Consider the following 17358-nt stretch of genomic DNA (forward strand, 5'->3'; position numbering starts at 1 on the left):
TGTACATACTGACTGAAGCATCTCCCCAGCCTGTGAACTGATATTTAAAGTGATCTAGTTTTCAGTTATTTTAAGAGAAGATGAGAAAACAGGTATTTTATATCCTCAGAGTACATTCCAGGTCCTATACCAGGCCTACCAAGGATAAACCTCAGGTTCTTCCTTCTGCCCACTTTGCAGACACAACTTACCAGATCCTTGTCTCCTGGAGCCTCCAGACTGCCCCCCCAGTGCCCAACCTCTCTCTCCCACAACCAGCCCTAAGAAAGAGGCAGCAGAGGCCTGGGGAAAACATCGTTCTCATGATTTATTACAACACATTGTTTCAAATACAAAAGGAGGGACGGGAAAGTGCGGCCTCATGGGGCAAGGTCCCAAGGGGGAAGCTGGCACCCTGGTCCTCAGGGACCAGAAGCCTTGGGCAAGGGACCAGCTACCTCTCCTATACTGGACTTTCCAGAAAACAACAGAAGGGGGGCAGGTGCATTCTGGGCCATTCCAGTGCCAGACAGTGACCAGGTAGGAGGGTGAGAGAACAGGAGAGGCTCAGAGAGGACCCTATACCCTCCACAGCTTGGAGAGTCGGTGAAAAGCCACCAGGGTGGGCCTGTGCTCCGTCTCTCCCTACCCTGCACAGAAGCAGGCAGCTGAGACCTTCTCCTCCATCTTGTCTGCTCACTTTGGAGTGACCAGGGTCATGAGTGAGTGAGAGCAGAGACAGACTGAGGCCAATGGGCCCCATGTGTCCAGGATAGATGCCATATCTCCACCAAGAGAGGGGAGGGACCAGACCCAAGGGGGATCTTTAGGGTCCAACTGGTGGCCACAAACTACTGTCTCCTGGACAGCAGTAGGATGGGGCAAGGAGGGGGAAGCCAGTGCATCCTCCACACCCAGGGTCACCTTAGAAATTCAATGACAGACAGGAGGCAAATTTACATAATTAATAATAATAATAATAATAAAATTAACCAATAATAATAAATACTTAAACCTCTAATCCATAGATTGCAAATACAACAATAGCTTATTTTCTCAGGGATCAGGATGGGTGGGATCAAGAGAACTGGAACAGGATTTTTGCTTAGGGAGGAGAATGACAGGAACACAGGGCAGTGGGTGGGAAGAACAAACAGAAGGGCACAGTAAGGGAGCGGGGGTAGAAAGGTGCCACTCTAGGTCTTCTCCAGGACTCGGTCCTGCCCCAGCTGCCTGTTACCAAGCCCCCAGCTTATTCCTAAAGGACATCCCCACTCCTAGACTTGAGGATATCTGAGGGCAAGGACCCCTATTCTGCCTCAAAATTTTGGGTCCCAAATGGTCCAAGAGGGTATTCAGCAAGGGTGATTGGCACCTTTCTCCTGTCCCTGCTCCTAGATTGGCTCTGAGAAAAAAAAATTAATATTAAAAAAAAAAAAAGCATCCCATCTTGAAGACACTGGGAAAGTATCCTGGGAAGGGAGCACACAGAGGGACTCTCTCCTGAGAAGCCCCTGGGGGGATGGGGTAGTCACTGAGGACTTCCCCCAGCATCTGTCTCTAGATGGGGTCTTTCTCTGCTTGGAGATAGTTCTCCCAAAGCTGAGGATTCCCACTTCCTGGAAGCCTAAGGGCTTGGTAGGTGCTTTGCTCCATCTGTAAGGAGGCCTGCTCCAGAGACCCCTCAACCCACAAGTGCACCTGAATTCCAAGTCCTACCAGGGGCAAGAAGAACCCAGAATGAGAGCTTGGATCTACCCCCACTTATACTGGACCCAGAGCTCCCCTCTGACCAGCAGAGCCAGCCCCTGCCAGCCCCAGCTAGCCTAGCTGCTCCCGCCAGCGTTTGACACTGCCCCAGTCCATGCTGGGGGTGCTACTGGGCTTCCCAATGGGCAAGAGCACCCGCAAAGGAAAGAGAGAATCCTCCTCTGAATGGCCTCCTGGGCCCTTTTGAGGAACTAGACCTCACTCTCACAGAAGTGTGAGCTCTTTCGTCTACTCCATCCTTGCCTTCGGGGTTACCTCATCTGGCTCTCAAGAACCCCGCCCTCCTTGTCCAAGTCTCCCTGAAAACTCTGGTTCATTGGGTCCAGTGCCCACCAACACCTGCCAAGGAACAGCCCTGGGGTGGGGGATAATGAACCAGCAGAGAGGGTACCCCTATGCCACTAAGACTTGGCAACTTGAGGTGTGCGGGGGAGAGGCTGCTGTGGGGCTTTCTGCAGGGACACTAGGGTCTCCCCCTCCCCTTACCTATGGCTTTGCTACAGAGCCCAAGACATGAGACAGGAGAGGAGAGACCAGGAGAGGAAGGAAAGGAAAGGGCAAGGGGTCTGCGGCTCAGTTTGTGGCAAATAAGGGTTATTTTTTTTCCTTTTCCCCTTTTCTTATGTAAAAAGTGCAGGAAAGCTGGGCAGCTTTTTGCAAGGTCAGTAATGTTTCCAGAGGGGAGGGGCGAGGAGGGGCCCAGGCCTGTCAACCCAGCTTGGGATTGAAGGTAGCCTCATATTGCTTAGAAACCTATTTCAGTTTTAAATACCAGACAGTAAAAACAGAGCTTGAGGACCGCCCCGCACAGTTGCCAGATCACTAGCTTAAATAAATAAAAAAATCGAAATATTTACTTCTTGATAAAAATTGCAGTAAAACCATTTACCTTTCTGTGTGTTATATATAATATATATTTATACCTGGCCTGGCTGGAGCGGGGGCTCAGGGACTCCTGAAGGGTCACGATACTTCGATGACCTCCACGCTACCGGAGAAGCTGGCTTGCTTGCCTAGAGCTGCTAGCTCCTCGCCACGTGCCCGCCCCTCCACCATGCCCTCTTCGAACTCCATCTGGCAGCTGCGCCTCTTGAACTGTGTATCTGAAGCAGGCTCCTCAGGCCAGCCGGTCCGCAGGTCCCGGGGTTCGGCCCGCACCTCCCTCCTCCGCAGGTCACTGCTGCTGCCACCACCCGGTCCAGGTGCGCCAGCACTCGCCCTGCCAAAGGCAGAGAATACCGCGCCCGGACCCTGAGCGCCCTCGGGGCTGAAGCACCAGGGTCCATCCGGCGACGGTGTGCCGGGGGAGTCCAGCGGCGGGACCCAGCCCCCGGGGCCAGCCGGCTGGCCAGGGCCGGGCAGTCCCGGTGCCGACAGGGCCGAGAGGCCATGCCGCGGAGTCTGTCGGGCCGTGTCTCCAAAGTTTAGGCCCAGGCCATGAGCCGGGGAGCGGGCCGGAGAACTGGCCGGGGGACGTCGCCGGCGGGGTCGCGGGCGCCCCTCTGGAGCCGAGTCTGGGCTGTCGGGGCTGGGCGAGGGCAGACCCAGTGTCCCCCCAGACGGGCTGTCCAGCTTGCAGAGCTTTGGGGCTTCGCCAGGGTCAGGTGGGCCGGGAAAGTCAGGCCTCCTGCTGGGTGCATAGGCTGACTTGATGTCCAGGGAGAAGGAGCGCTTCAGGCGGTTGGTGTCCTGGAGGCGGTCAGAGGAGAGGTGCAGGCCACGCAGGCCCTGCTGCAGTGCGCTGGTGGCTGGAGCTGTGCTGGGGATCAGAGCATCCCCTCCAGCACTTGGGCTGCCCTCCTTGGCTGCAGCGGCTGCCTCGCTCCCAGTGGCAGCGCTCTCTGAGGTAGATGGTGGCAGCCGGGGCAGTGGGATGCCTGCTGCTGGGCCCATGAGGGGCTCAGGGGTCCCCAAGTGAGGTCCATCACTCTGCAAGGCAGCCAGCAGCTTCAGACTCCTCTCATACTCCAACAGCTGGCCCAGGAAGTTGAAGTTGGGTGAGATGGAGGGGCGTCGATCCTTCACAAACCTGGGCAAGCAAGAGAAATTTGTCAGAACAGGTCTTGCCCAATTTTCCCCGTGCAGCACCCACTGCCCCCTTAGGTATCCAAGCTTTGTGTTGGGCCCCAGCCTTCCCTCCCTGCCAGGGCAGTAGGTTGTACCATCCAAGTGGGTGGAGGCAAGACAGGAGGGCAATGCTGTTAGCCATCGGTTGTGGAGTTCCAGGTCCCTAGGGCCGGGAGGGGAAGAGTACCTGTATGCGTCGTCAGAGGACATGCCCATGGTTTTCATGATGTAGGCGATGGCGATGGTGGCAGAGCGAGAGATGCCAGCCAGACAGTGAACGATGACTTGGCAGCTGGACAGCTTGGCTTTATCTGGGGGCAGGTGGATGGGGGGGGGACCAGGTGAGGGCTGAGATTACACTATTCCTCCCTACCCAAGGTAGGCCCCTACCCTCTCTATGGCAGACAGTGCAGGTGACTTCTCAGAGCCGGGTGGCCCCAGGGGTAGTCCTCCCCTCTGCCTCTGTCCAGTCTTCCTCTAGCCAGGCTCCCACACCCCATAGAGACAGACACACCCTCCGGAGCCTCCCCTCACCAATAAACTCAATGGACTTGTCCAGCCAGGGCAGCAGCTTTTCACAGTAGTTGTCATTGATGGGGATACGCATGAAACGGCTCTCACAGATGAAGTCCGGTTTAGGGCAGGAGTTGCTGGCATTGAGGACATAGCTTATTCCATTTTGGGTCATCAGATCCTGGAGGGAGAGGAAGATGGGTCAGAATGGGGTCGCAGAGAAAAGCAAAGCCCCCTCCCTAGAGGAGGAGCTGAGAGTCTGTGCCTGTCTTTGTCTGTGTGTGTGTGTGTGTGTGTGTGTGTGTGTGTGTGTGTGTGTGTGTGTGGTCTGTCTATCTCTCTCTGCAGAATAGAAGGACTCTAAAGTCTTGTGATGCTCCTGAGCCTCAGATTTTGTCTAGGATCTTGCTATATGGAAAAGACTGGCTCTAGGAATTTCTTCTCATCTCAACCATTGAGCTCGCTGAATGGGTACAGGAAGGATGGCTTCTGTAAGCCACACCCGCAGCCTGCATTGGGCTCCCAGGAATTTTATGGTTGCCTGGGCGGTGCCTTCATCCTTTTCCCTCTTCACCATTTTTAAAACACGGGATTCTTTCAGAGCTGGCCAGTGGCCCAGTGACAGAAGTAGTTTGGCATGCAGGCTTCCAGCGCCCCACCACAGAAGAGTCCGGGAGCCTGCTTTTCCACCTAGACTCGCTGGGTTCCTCCCTGGGCCATGCTGTGGTCCAGGGAGTGGGGCTCCGGGTCCTCCTATGCTCCCACCTCATACTCATCTATCACCTGCTCTTCCCTTCAGACTATCTTAGGACCTAATTCCAGATCTCCCCTCTTTACACCATCAGCGGTGACCCCCTGTGCACTCACCTTGTTCAAGACGTCTTTCTGAGAGCCCAGGTAGAGGTGAGGCAGAATACGGGTCAGGCCCACACTGGGCACAGGCAGGCAGGGCTGAGAGAGGCTCATGGATGGCAGGGTGGCAGGTTTTCCCTCACAGAGGCCTGGGAAGCAGGAGGAGAAGGTGGCGAAGCCCCCTGTAGGAGGAGACACAGAAGGCTCTTAAGGAGGCTGGCCAGCCAGGGCAGGAGAGTTCCTCTGGGGACCCCAAGCCCAGCCTGCTTCTGGCCTAGCACCTGGACTCATGCTGCCAGGCTGCTTGCTCTTCTCTGCAGCACTGGGGGGGGGGGGGTGTGCTGCTGCCCATTTAGAGCAGGCACCTACGCCCACATTCCTCCTCAGGCTAATTAGGGACTGGCTCAGGGGCACTGCTTTGATGCCCATAAATGTGGAGTCAAGGTGGCCTGTCAGCACAGCACATGGAAGCCAGGCAGGGGATGGCTCAGACCTCATCAGGGTCTTCTCTTATTCCCCAGGCATGGCAAGTCTTTTCCCAGCCCCTGTACATCACTGGCCTGGGGCCAGGCTGGCACTCAGCCTCTCTCCATGCTGATGCAATCCCTCCCTGACTCCAGTTGGCTGAAAGCCACAGGCCTGGGCTCTAGTGCCAGGCCTGGGAGGAAAGGTTCTGAGGTGGGGCCTCTTTGGGCATGACATCACCCACTGGAATTGCCATAGCCCACAGGGCATTTGTGGTCCAGCCATGGCTCCAGTCTACCCAGCCGGAGATGACAGAGAAGCAGGAAAGCCTGCACACAGGATACAAACAGCCTGCTCCCTGTGGCCACTGTCTAGATACATCCAAGATCCAGACTCTGGGCTGAGGAAGGAAACCCTCCACCAATCTGAGATACCCAAGCTGGCTCTTCTGGTATATCTGACTCAGTGACCATAGGCAAGGCATGCCTCTGGCCTCAGTTTCCTTATTTTGCCTGTCACACAGCATTGTTGACTGGCTCAGAAAAATAATAATAAAGATGTGAAAACAGACCCAGCCACATCTAGCCTGGCTGGGGTTCATCCAGAAACCAACTCTCAGCATGGTGAGGAGGGCTCAGCAGATTGGGACTTCCTATACTCCATAATGACAGGCTCTGACAAGCAAGTGGGCTCAGTTTCTGGTCTCAATCATACCATCCAAGTACAGGACACCTGGGCTAAGACCCAATGTGTCCCATGGGAGAAAGTGAGGACACTTTCTGGACGGGGACACACACACACACACACACACCACACACCACACACCACACACCACACACCACACACCACACACACACACACACACATACACACACACTGCTTTTTCCCCCGGTCTGGAAAGAAGCAGGTGCCAAGGACCTAGATAACCTCTAAGAACAGGGAAGCTTCTACCTTTGCTGCCACACTGGCCCAGCTCACAGACAGTACACGTGCAACCTCTCAACCTATCGGTCTATCTGTTATGGCTGCTCCCTACTCCCTCAATGAAATCTTATCTTTGGTGGCCTTAGGGGGAGAAGCAGCCCCTTCCTCAGGAAGGCTAGGCAGGGAGGAACGGCTGGTCATGGTGGTACCAGCAATGCTGCGGCTTCCATGCAGGCACCCCAAGGGGAGGCTGAGTTGGGCATTGTGGGGTCTGTGCCGCTCAGGGCTAGGCCCTAGAGGGATGGTGCCTCTGCGTAGCCTCTTCCGTGGATTACAGCCCTTTTTGTTTTCTTGTCCCTCTCTCTGCCAGAAGCCTTGGTCTCACTCTTTCCTCTACAGCCTGCCCAAGGGAGGGTATGCATTCTACCAGAGACCCCTGTCCACCCTACTCACAGGAGGCAGGTTCAAATGTGTCCACCAAGTATAGCCACCCCAGACTTCTCAGCAGCTTAGAAAGCTTCCCAGGCTAAGCTGAGGCCCTTGAGTTCCCTTCCGGATCCATCCTATGGACTCCATCTCCCCAAGGTCTGAGGCTTCAGGGATTTGGGGGGCTATCCCAGGCTATGTGAGTGAGTGGAAATGGGGGTACCAAGGTTGGGTGAGTGCACCTCAGCTATTTTTTTAAGTCTCTGGGACACCTAGAAAATGCTCTGACCGTCCCTGAAGCTCATTCTTCTACAGAACATTCCCATACACTGCCCCTACCCCCTGTACTTGGGAGGCCAGAGACTGTGCCCTTGTCAAGCCTGATGTTTACAAGGAGACATCTGCAGAAACATGCATTCATTTGTGCACTGAACTTGGCACAGCCCAGGCTACTGATGGCCAGGCTTGCTCTGCTCTTATTACAGCCACCTACCCACTAGGGTCTGGGGCAGGTCAGCATCTCCAGGCAGCAGGGCCTGCTTGTCCGACAGCTGTGGCATCACTGGCTCACATTCCACAGTGATGGTACCACTGTAGGCTGCACCAACTCTCGGCTAAGGGTCTGCCCGCTGTTTAAAAGGCTAATGTCCCTCCCTCCCTCCCCTTGTCTCTAATAATGCACACTGTGATGGATAATGTTAATTGTCAACTTGACAGAATCTAGACTCACTCGGGAGAGAATTCTCTGGCAAACCTGTGGGGAATTATCTTGATTATGTTCAGTGATGTGAGAAGACCCATCTCAGTTATGAACATAACCATTCCCTGGGCAGGGGATTCAGAACGGTACAAATCGCAGGAAGTGAGCTGGCAGCAGCCTACCCACATTTACAGTCCTGTTCCTGATTGTGGATGTAATGTGATCAGCTACTTCAGGCTCCTGAAATCTTAATTTCCATACTGTGATGGCTGTATCCTTACCTGTGAGCCAGATAAACCCTTCCTCCCTGACGTTACCTTGACTAGAAGTTTTATCACAGTAGCAGAAAAGGACCTAAAGCATACTGACATCTAGGTTAAAACTCTTTCTTCATAAACTCTAACTTTACTTAAGGGAAAAAGGGACTAAGTTCATTAACCCTCTGTGGTGGTTTGAATGAAAATAGCCCACATAGGCCCATAGGGAGTGGCACTACTAGGAGGTGTGGCCTTGTTGGAGGAAGTGTGTCACTGGGGGTGTGTTTTGAGGTTTCAAATGCTCAAGGCAGGCCCACTGTCTCACTCTTCCTGCTGCCTGCAAACCCAAAAGTTGTAGAACCCTCAGCTACCTCTCCAGCACCATGTCTGCCTGCATGCTGCCATACTTCCTGCCACACTTCCTGCCATGACAATGGACTAAACTTCTGAACTGTAAGCCAGCCCCAATTAAATATTTTCCTTTATAAGAGTTGCTATGGTCACGGAGTGTCTTCACTGCAATAGAAACCCTAACTAGCCAGGTGGTTTTTAATCCCAGCACTCGGGAGAGAGAGACAAGTGGATCTCTGAGAGTTTGAAGCCAGACTGATCTACAGAGAGAGTTCCTGGATAGCCAGGGCTATCCAGAGAAACCCTGTCTCAAAAAACAAACAAACGAACAAAGCCTAAGGCACCTTCCCCCAGATAACACCACTGTGGGGGCACTGTTTGAGTTCCCAGTACCCTCTCCTGATTGCCTTCACTGGCCATACCCATCTCCCTGAGCTTCCTGTGAGCACCAGCCAGAGGAAGATATTTAAAGGCCTGGTCTCTGTTGTGTTTGGCCAGGAGACCAAAGGACTATGTGTGCTGTGAAGTCACCCCTAGCCCCGACTCAGTAGTCTGTTCCTGATTCCACACTAGCTCAGCAGGGGCTGTGCCAAGGTGTTGTCACTTTGAGTCTGTCTCAACACTGCATTGACCAGGAGGACTCCCTGGCTCAATGTTTGGATGAACGGGGACAAGGACTCAGACTTGGCAAGACAGATATCTAGAACTGGAGGGAGCTGGGTAGAGCGCAACCAGGTCCAGATGAGCCCTTTGGGAGGATCCCAGCCCAGGACTACTCCAGCCTCCAATATTGTCCTTGCCTTCTGCCCTTTGCCCAAGAGACAAGCCCTGCCAGGTTTTGAACTGTCCTGCTAGGGCCAGGAAGAAAGGGTGCTGCTCCTCAGTCCTTCATATTTTCAGAAGGACCTCATGCTTCCATTTATGACTAGGGTACTGAGTTAGGTCCTGGAGGTGTTCCTATAGGCCTAGTGGGCTTGTAAAAAGGTCCAGACTCCTCGCCCTCCCAAACTTAGCCCAGGAAGCTGGAACTATGGTATATCTAGCTATGTGGCTTCTGGTCCCAAGAATTCTCACATGCAACAATAAATCATGATTCCTACCCAGACAGGCTTAGCACCTATACAGATACCAGAGGTGGGGTGCATGTACATATGCATGTGGCTGAGACGAGAGGCTCAGGGCACACAGACACACAGATATCCTTGGGCCATACTGGCCAAATAGACACTCGCCCTACCCATGATACTGAGCCTCCCAACCACTGGAAGCCCCTCAGGTTGGGTTCATCTACCTAGCAGTCTGGTTAAAGCAGTCCGGGCCCTCCCAGCCTCCCTCTCAGGTTGGGCTGGATGTCACTGTACTCATGGGATTCTGGTGCCACTAAACTGGCCTGGCCACCCACTCACTTATTCCACCCCATATGCAGTGGGTGTGGAGGACACTCCATCAGCTCTGTGCTATGCAGAGGCTACCAGCATGGGCACAGGGCATCAGCAAAGGGCCCAGATTCCAGCCAGCCAGAGCAGGCATCCTGGAACAAGCCCACTCTAGCAGCTATTTAGGAATCTAGGCTGCCTCCCAGGGAGGTAGATTCTACAAAAGCCCTTTCAGCCACGGCCTGAGGGTGAGTGTGCCTAAGCACATGGCTGAGAGTGGGAGTATGAGACATGAGTCAGCGGGTGTGTATGACTCTGAGTGGAGACTGGAGGCCAGCTGGCCAGACTGCTTTTGGAGCACAGGTAGCCCAGAGAGATACTCTGCTGGTCCCTTAAGTAGTAGCCATGATGGAGTAGGCTGTTGTGAGATAACCTGTGGCCAACTGGCACCTTCTCTGAGTAAGGTTCCTGCTGTGTGACCAGTTCTGGAATAGACTGAGGTTTTCAGGAGGTAAAGCCTCCACATCTTCTCCTTGAGACAGGGACAGGTTGTGGCCTGGGTCCCTGGCCCCCTCTCTACCAAAAACATGGCTTTGGGAGAGCTCCTGCTTGTCCACCTCTTCTGCTGTTTATTTAGGAGGAGGTGCGTTTTGAGAACTCTAGAGGCACTAGCATCCCCTTACTGGCCCAGACTTCTGCTTCTCTTCTGACACTCCTGTCCCAGCCAAGGGCATGGGCAGGGGTGCTTGGAAGAGAAGGTATCCCATAGCCCTGGCCCATCCCTGGAGTTCACCTGTGAGGATGGCCACGCTGTTGAAGCAGCCGTCCAGCTTGCTGAGCAGGATGGACAGGAAGCTGTCTGCTGCCAGCACGCTGGCATCTCGAGTGCTCTGGTCATACACTACCACATCCTGTGGTTCTGTGGCATCCACCTAGGGGGCCATAAGGGCAGAAGTTAGGCCATTTGAAAGATCAAGGTGGCAGAGGACAGGAGGCAGGGGGCTGCTGTCATCCTCCCTCCCACTCCCTTGGACAGGCAGAAAAAAATCCGTGGTTCCACTAAGAGGCTTTGCACCAGGCAGGGACTGGGGATTGGGGGTGGCTTGAGTTCTAGGCAGCCATGCCCCTCATGGGCAAAAGCATCAGAACCAGAAGTGTTAACGACCACGGGGGGGGGGTATAATGTGGTCCCAGAGAGCACACACGCATAGCCTGGGCTGGCTCCTAGGCTTCCTGGGAGGTCAGTACCTCTTTTCTTATTTGTTGTCCCCCAGCCCCTGATGGAGAAACTGGGGCTGCAATAGGACTCCCCTCCCCAAACACCACCAGGTCAGGAAGCAGAAGCTGAAAGCTGGGGTTCTTCCTGCCTTTCTCCCCACTGTGGTGGCCTTAGGGCCAGATGTTGAGGGGCTTTTGCTCAGACAGGCTGATGTCCCTGCCTCCCAAGCACACTCAGCCTTTAAGCTAGCTGAGCTGTCAACCCCAGGCTGGATGATGTCATCGGCAGCCAATAGGATTGCAGTCTGGCTGGAGTCCTCGCTGGGGGTGATTAATCACTGGATTCCCTTCATTGGCACCACAGGGAGCCAGTTCTGGCCTTGGAGTGGGGGACTCCCGACAAGCGGCATCCCACCTGGGTTCTCTCACATCATATCGTGGAGTCAGGCAGTTTGGGGACTAAAAACCTCCGAAAGCCTCTGGTCTGTTGGCATGCCCCTGAACCTAAAGGAGGTGGGAGAAGTTGGTAATACCCTAGGCCACACATGCTCCTGGATAGGCTAGTCCCTCTCCAGCTATTGTACTGGATAGTCCTGGGGAGAAATCTGTCCCTTTCTCCCTGGAAGGATGGTCCTTCTTGGGGGCCACAGAGAGCATTCTGGGTTACTTAAGACTCTGGGAGGTAGGGGGAGGAATGGGGAGGCTAGTGAAATGGTCTGCCTAGTATAATCCCCTTAGTCACCCCCTCCTGGCCTCACTCTAGTCAGAGTAGCCAGACCCAGCTGTCCTTGTCCTCAGAATGCACCAGCCTGCTGCATCTACCCGGTTCTACCCTCTGTGTAAGCCCACTTCTCTTATCCATTCAACAGTCCACCCTCTGAACCTGCCCTGTAGATGGGGAGACAAAGGGGCTTCCCACCACTTCTAGAGGAAGGTCTCACTAGAGGGGACTACTCTACAGCACTGCCAGCTGTGACCCCAAGGAACCCAGTTTGGAATTAGAGGACAGAGAAGAGGAAGTGTTTGATCAGAGGACTCTTGGGCCCCAGGTCTAGGAGTTCCAGTCTCTTTCAGAGGTGACATGTGCATGCTTGCTCAGGAAAGGTCAGCCCCAGGGATGTATGCAAGGTGGGAACACAGGTACCTGGCTGCGTGTAGCTGGCTGGATGAGCTCAGCAATGGTCACTTTTCCCTGCTGAAGGCGCCGCTTCACCAGCTTGGAACAGCAGATATTCACAGAGCTCAGCACATGGCAGCTGTTGTATTCCACGAAGGATCGACTGTCGATGACCAAAGGGCCCCCGGGCCCGCCGCGCAGCAGACTGGCCAGTTTCTTAGCATCCATCACCTTCCTCGGGAGCCGATCCCCAGCCATGGTGGGGTGGTAGGCAGTGGGGAGAGTGACCCCTGAAGTGAGGAGGGCGTGGCCTTGCAGCGTTCTGGGTACCCTAGTGCATGGCGCCAGACCTGAGGGAAAGGTGAATGGTCAGCAGATGGTAGCATCTGGGTAGCTACAGTTGGCTCCCAGGCAGGCTGTATGTTTGGCAGCTGGCATGTCCTTTGGGCCCTTCATCCTGGATGGATGAATCAACACCTTCCCCAGTAAGGTGAGTGCATAGAAGAGACCCCTACTCTGCCTGGGTTCTGGTGTAAGGCAGAGGACAAATTAGGACCCAAAGAAGGATTCTTAGTATGGGCTGTGGGGTGCAGCTAAACTTGTGCCTTCTGACTTGCTGGTCTCTGCATTTTCCTCTTCTCAGGACCCTAGGGTACAGAGTTTGTCTCTCTGCTCTTTTCCCAGCTAGAGACTCTCAGACCTCCCTCCCCTTCTTGACACAGTGCTGCATGGTCAGTTCCTAGAATTCATCTCCAGGAAAGGTTCTCTAAGCTCATAATCTGGATGCTGGTAGACAGAAGGGCAGGACCACCCACCAGCACCACCCCGCCCTGCTCCTGGGCTCCTGGAGGCTGAAGGCCAGGTGCTGGGAGCTCCTGTTTCACTGCAACTGTTGTGTGCTTCGGGCTGAGGTTGGTGCCTATTGCACAAAGGGATGGAGGTTGTCAGCTCTAGGGCGAAGGTTGGGGTGCTGGGGATGCATGGAACTGCTGGACCTTCTGCATGGGGCCCCAGAAGCTCTTGAGCTGAAGAATGTGTGGAGGAACTAGAGATAGACGGCATCAAGGGACCTCTAGAAGCCCCATCAAACAGGCTGGACGACCCTCATCTGTCAGGTGCTGTCTTCCCTGCAGCCCCCAGGACACATGCAATGTCAGGACAATGAGTTTGCCTTAAAATGGGAACACGGAGGCTTGAGGCAGTAGAGGTGAAATAGTAGTGCCTCCCCCTCGTCCCCCATCTAACCTCACAAATGTAGTGGGGTAGGGAGGGACTTAGCTCTTTAGTGTTTGGCATGAGGGAACAACAGGCTGTTGGTTAGGACCTGGGCCAGAGGAAGGAGCAGGCCCTCCCACATGCAGGGCTGGACAGCAGGACTAAAAGTCCAGGACCTTGAAAGGACCACAGTGGAGGATGCTGGGGTAGAGAGGGCTTTTGCTAGTCCCTTGGCCCTCCCACCCAGCAGTTTCCCCCTCCTCCCAGATGAGTGGTATGGGTTAACTGCATCAAGAGACGCAGAGAGTCCAGGGAGCTAGAAGACGCAGCCCCACCCTCTCTGCCGCAGCCCTTGAACTACCCTGAGGGAAGCTGTGCTGGGGGTGCCCCTTCTGAAGACCCTCATCACAGAACCTCCAAGGGGCTGCGGCCGAGGATGTCAGGGAAGGGAAGCCTGAGACCCAGAGGGAAGGGCAGGGGAGAGCCGGTCGATGGGGTTGATGGCAGGTGGGTTTGGGGGCAGCTTTGTTCAGGCCTGTTACCTGTCCCTTCCTCTACCTCCCAGGGAACCCTGAGAACAGGAGCTGGGCCCTATTAACCATTACAGTATTGTTATTTGCAGCGGAGGGGGACTCATTAGCAAGTTAGCACCTCCGTCGTTGCCATGGCAACAGCAGAGGTGCCAGGCAACGGCTGCTCCTACTGCAGCAGCCACTAGGCAGGCTGCTCCGCAGATCAGGCAGGACTCCCTCCTCTATGCTCCCACTCCTCCATGGCAGGTGCCCAGTAGCTGTGACCTATCGCTCAAAGACAGCAAGGAAGCCCCTTACTCTAACCCTGTTCCACTTGGCTCTAATTCCCAGGACCCAGCCCCATACTGCAGCTCACTGGCTCTGCATTCCTCCGAGGCCATCAGTATACTGCACTGCAAAGATCTGGATGAGCCCCCTCACACAGGAACCCCTGCACTACGCTGGTCTTCAGTAGCACATCCGGACAGCACCTCTTTGTACCCTCAACCCTGGCTTCCTCAGTGTTGGGCATCAGGCCTAGAATTTCATTGGGGCTAGAAGTAGAGATGCAGGGTCAATTCCGAGAAGGTCATCAGGGCACAGATAGACCATGCAAAATCTGAGCAAAGCATGTGCTCTCAAGTACTCCCTGCCCAGACCTTCCCAGGAAGAGCAGCTATCAGCCTATTCTTCCAGAACCCTGAATGGAGTGAGGGGTGGTCAAGATCCTCTATGCAGAAGCTGTAGGCCTTCATCAAAGGATTTTGAGCCAGGAGGCAAGCATTCCTAAGTCCAAAATCAGGAGAAAGCCTCTCCCAGGCATGCTCAACCAATGACCACGCCTCTCAGGGAGGTCCTGGATAGCCCCCATTCTAGAGGCCAGGTCCACAGTTCAGCCTCTGAGGCACTGTTCTCTGGGCACGAGAACACACCTCTTTGCACGTTGGCAGATGCGTGCATTATTGACAATCCTTCTTGTCCCTGAGTGCAATTATACATGTGTCAATGTGTCCATCTGCACATACATACGGCATTATAGTCTCCTGGAGAGCATGACTTAAGTATACAGTTGCATACATATCCTTGTCTTCTGAATATCAAAGGTCCTGGTGCCCATATATCAAGTGCCAGTCCATTACCTTTCACACTGGGGTTCCCATACAGCATGTTCTGGTCCCTGAGTCCTTATGTGACCAACAAAAGCCCAAGTCCTGGGTGGGCATCCTCACCAAGCTACTTCTTGCTCAGTGCCTAGTAACAAGGAACTCCCTACTTCTAGGAATGGCTGCCAGGACCATTAGCCACTGTAAGACTGGGTCCCCCTCACAGTGGTCTAGCCTGAGTGTCCTTGGCCACAGCCAAGCAGGCTTTCAGGAAAGAGCCAGCAATTAGGAGCCCAAGACACTGAGATGCCAGCTCACTGTCACACATGGCACTTCTGGAGACCAGCAGAGACCATCTCCTGGGGGGGGGGGGAGGGGGTGGCCTTAAATGCTCCTGCATGGCGAGCCCATGACTTCTCTGGCCAGGCTCCCCTGGGAGAGGGGACAGAAACATTGTCTCAGGCAAATGGCCAGGCCAAGAAGAGACAGTGGAGGCCTGAGAAAGCTGTGGTCCTGAGAGGTCCAGTCAGATTCTCTGGCTCATAAGGTTCTTAGGACCACAACCTACTAACTCTTCTGTCGTGGACTCAGCCTCTGTCCCTGCTTTCTCTATGAGCTGCATATCTGAATCACCTCAAATCCACAGATGCACCACATTGAAACACCTGTCCAGTTGAAACTTCTGCGCTGGACATCAGTATCAGCCCAAGAAGAGAGATGCTGGCAGCGGTCCGAGACACCGACTTGAAGAATCTTTCTGCATCTCTATTCAGTGCTAAGTCCTCAGAGGCAGCCTCAAGTCTCCCCAAGGGCACAGGGAAAAGAACCTGCCCAGCAACTCTCCTGAGGTCTCTAAGCTGACTGCAGCAGTCAGACATAAAGATGAACCTACAGCTCCTGGTCATATGATCTGCTCATCTCTAGCAGGTGCTTGTTAACTAAGGAGTGGATGCACGGGGACTCTGACCTCCTTGAGCAGAGCCTGGCACTGTAGGCTACACTCACCCACCCAGCTGCCCCCGCCGCGGGGGGGGGCGGGCGGGGGGAGGGCAAGCAAGTGTGAGGGTGGGTCTACAGGTCACTGGATTTCCATTCTGAACCCACTCGTACAGTGAAAGACGCTGTGCCCCTGGCCTGAGGCACCCCCCCACACCCCGACCCCAAGCTGCACAACAGAGCATTGCAGATGCCACACTGGTCCCCCACCCCCATCACTGCATCATCAGGGCCCCCATCTCTCGGCTGCAGACGCAGCACACCCTGTCAGCAAGGAGTCAAAGGCAAATTTACCCAAGAGGTCTGATCTAGTGGAATCTGGGCCTGTCTTTACCCCTCCACCTGCAAGGTTTCGCCCACAGGTACCCGCGGCGGCTGACTGGCCGCTCCCTCCCAAGGTGGGCAGATAGGCCAGGAAGACAGGCTGCAGGAGGCAGCTGTGCTAGCCCCTCCCCCAGCATCGCGCCTGCTGCCTCTGCGTCGGGTAAGGATGTTCTTTATCCGCAGAGGCCAGTAGAGCACCCTGAAGTGGGGGTGACCGGACAGCCATCAGAGAGCCGCAGAGTGGGGGGGGTCCTAGGGCCTCCCCTCCAGACACAGAACCTACCACAGGCCGGAGCCGACCTTCTGGCGTCGGAGGGTTCGCATCTCGCTGCCGGCTGCAGCCGCGGACGACCTTCTCCAATTCTAGCCGCCAGCGGGGGCGCCTTGCAGGGATTCTCACTGATCTGTGCAGGATCTCAGCCCTCCCCCACGAATCCCTAGGTCTCTAACGTACGTCCCTCCAGATAAGAAGGAATGAGCATAGAAAGACGGCTCGGTGCGGGCGCGGATTCGCAGCGCGCGCCGGGCGCAGGGCAGAGCCATCTATCCATTCCTTGGTGCTCCAAAGAGCCTTCTCCGGGGGCGCACGCCCGCTGAAACCTCCCTCACGCCCCGGGCCCACAGCCGGCTCCGAAACCGACCGGTGCCCGCGCCCGGCTCACCTGGATCTCGCTTGCCGTGGGGGTGCCCCCGACGTCGGTGCCGCGCTCAGGGCACCCGTTCTGTCACGCCACCCATGGGCCCGTCGGGGGCCCGCACAGCCGGGGCAAGGGCCGGAGAGGCGCGCGGGGCGCGTCGCCGCCGCCGCCGTCGTCGTCGCCGCCACCGCGGGGAGCGCTCGCTCGGGACGGAGCGCGCGCACTGCGGTCGGGCACGCGCGCTCACGGCGCGCATCCCAGCCCGCAGCTTGGCGGGCGCGGCTGGCGGCTCCGGCCCGGCTCAACGTCCGGCGTCCGGCGTCCGGCGTCCGGGTGGGGCGGGGGTCCGCGGAGCCGGCTCGGCCACCGCGGGAGCCGCGAGTGACAGGCCCGGGGCGGAGGGCGGGGCTGCCGGCGGGGATGAGGTCATGCCGAGCGAAAAAGCCCCTGACGTCACCTGCAGCCAATCAGAGTGGGCCGCTCGGGGGCAGGTGACGTCAGCGGAGCGGGCGCTGGGTGCGGAGCCCTGGCGGCAGCCGTGGGTCTTTCTGCCAC

The 17358-nt window shown here is 55.7% G+C and overlaps 1 protein-coding gene across 2 annotated transcripts; it reads right to left on the minus strand.

Annotated features, from left to right (window-relative positions):
* Nucleotides 1-287: 287 nt before the first annotated feature.
* On the minus strand, nt 288-17001 carry Dusp8 (dual specificity phosphatase 8). Of its 2 annotated transcripts, none has more exons than XM_006977244.3 (7): nt 16828-17001; nt 12043-12365; nt 10474-10612; nt 5197-5363; nt 4351-4510; nt 4004-4127; nt 288-3778 (listed from the first exon to the last, which is right to left on the minus strand). In XM_006977244.3, the coding sequence occupies exons 2-7, from the start codon at nt 12271-12273 to the stop codon at nt 2713-2715; spliced, it is 1887 nt and encodes a 628-aa protein (XP_006977306.1). In that variant the 5' UTR covers nt 12274-12365; nt 16828-17001; the 3' UTR covers nt 288-2712. The 2 variants fall into 2 exon arrangements, with proteins under 2 accessions (XP_006977306.1, XP_042113596.1); XM_042257662.2 differs by lacking the exon at nt 16828-17001 and adding an exon at nt 16449-16534.
* Between the last annotated feature and the right edge of the window lie 357 nt (nt 17002-17358).

Source organism: Peromyscus maniculatus, chromosome 1 (assembly GCF_049852395.1).
Source record: "Peromyscus maniculatus bairdii isolate BWxNUB_F1_BW_parent chromosome 1, HU_Pman_BW_mat_3.1, whole genome shotgun sequence".
NCBI classification, from domain to species: domain Eukaryota; kingdom Metazoa; phylum Chordata; class Mammalia; order Rodentia; family Cricetidae; genus Peromyscus; species Peromyscus maniculatus.

Coding starts and splice junctions, on each gene's coding strand:
- Dusp8 (XM_006977244.3), bottom strand. CDS start 12,273: ATGGCTGGGGATCGGCTCCCGAGGAAGGTGATGGATGCTAAGAAACTG. Junction 4,511..5,196: donor AGAAAGACGTCTTGAACAAG/GTGAGTGCACAG, acceptor CTCTCCCTCCAG/GATCTGATGACCCAAAATGG. Junction 3,779..4,003: donor TCCTCTGACGACGCATACAG/GTACTCTTCCCC, acceptor TTGCTTGCCCAG/GTTTGTGAAGGATCGACGCC.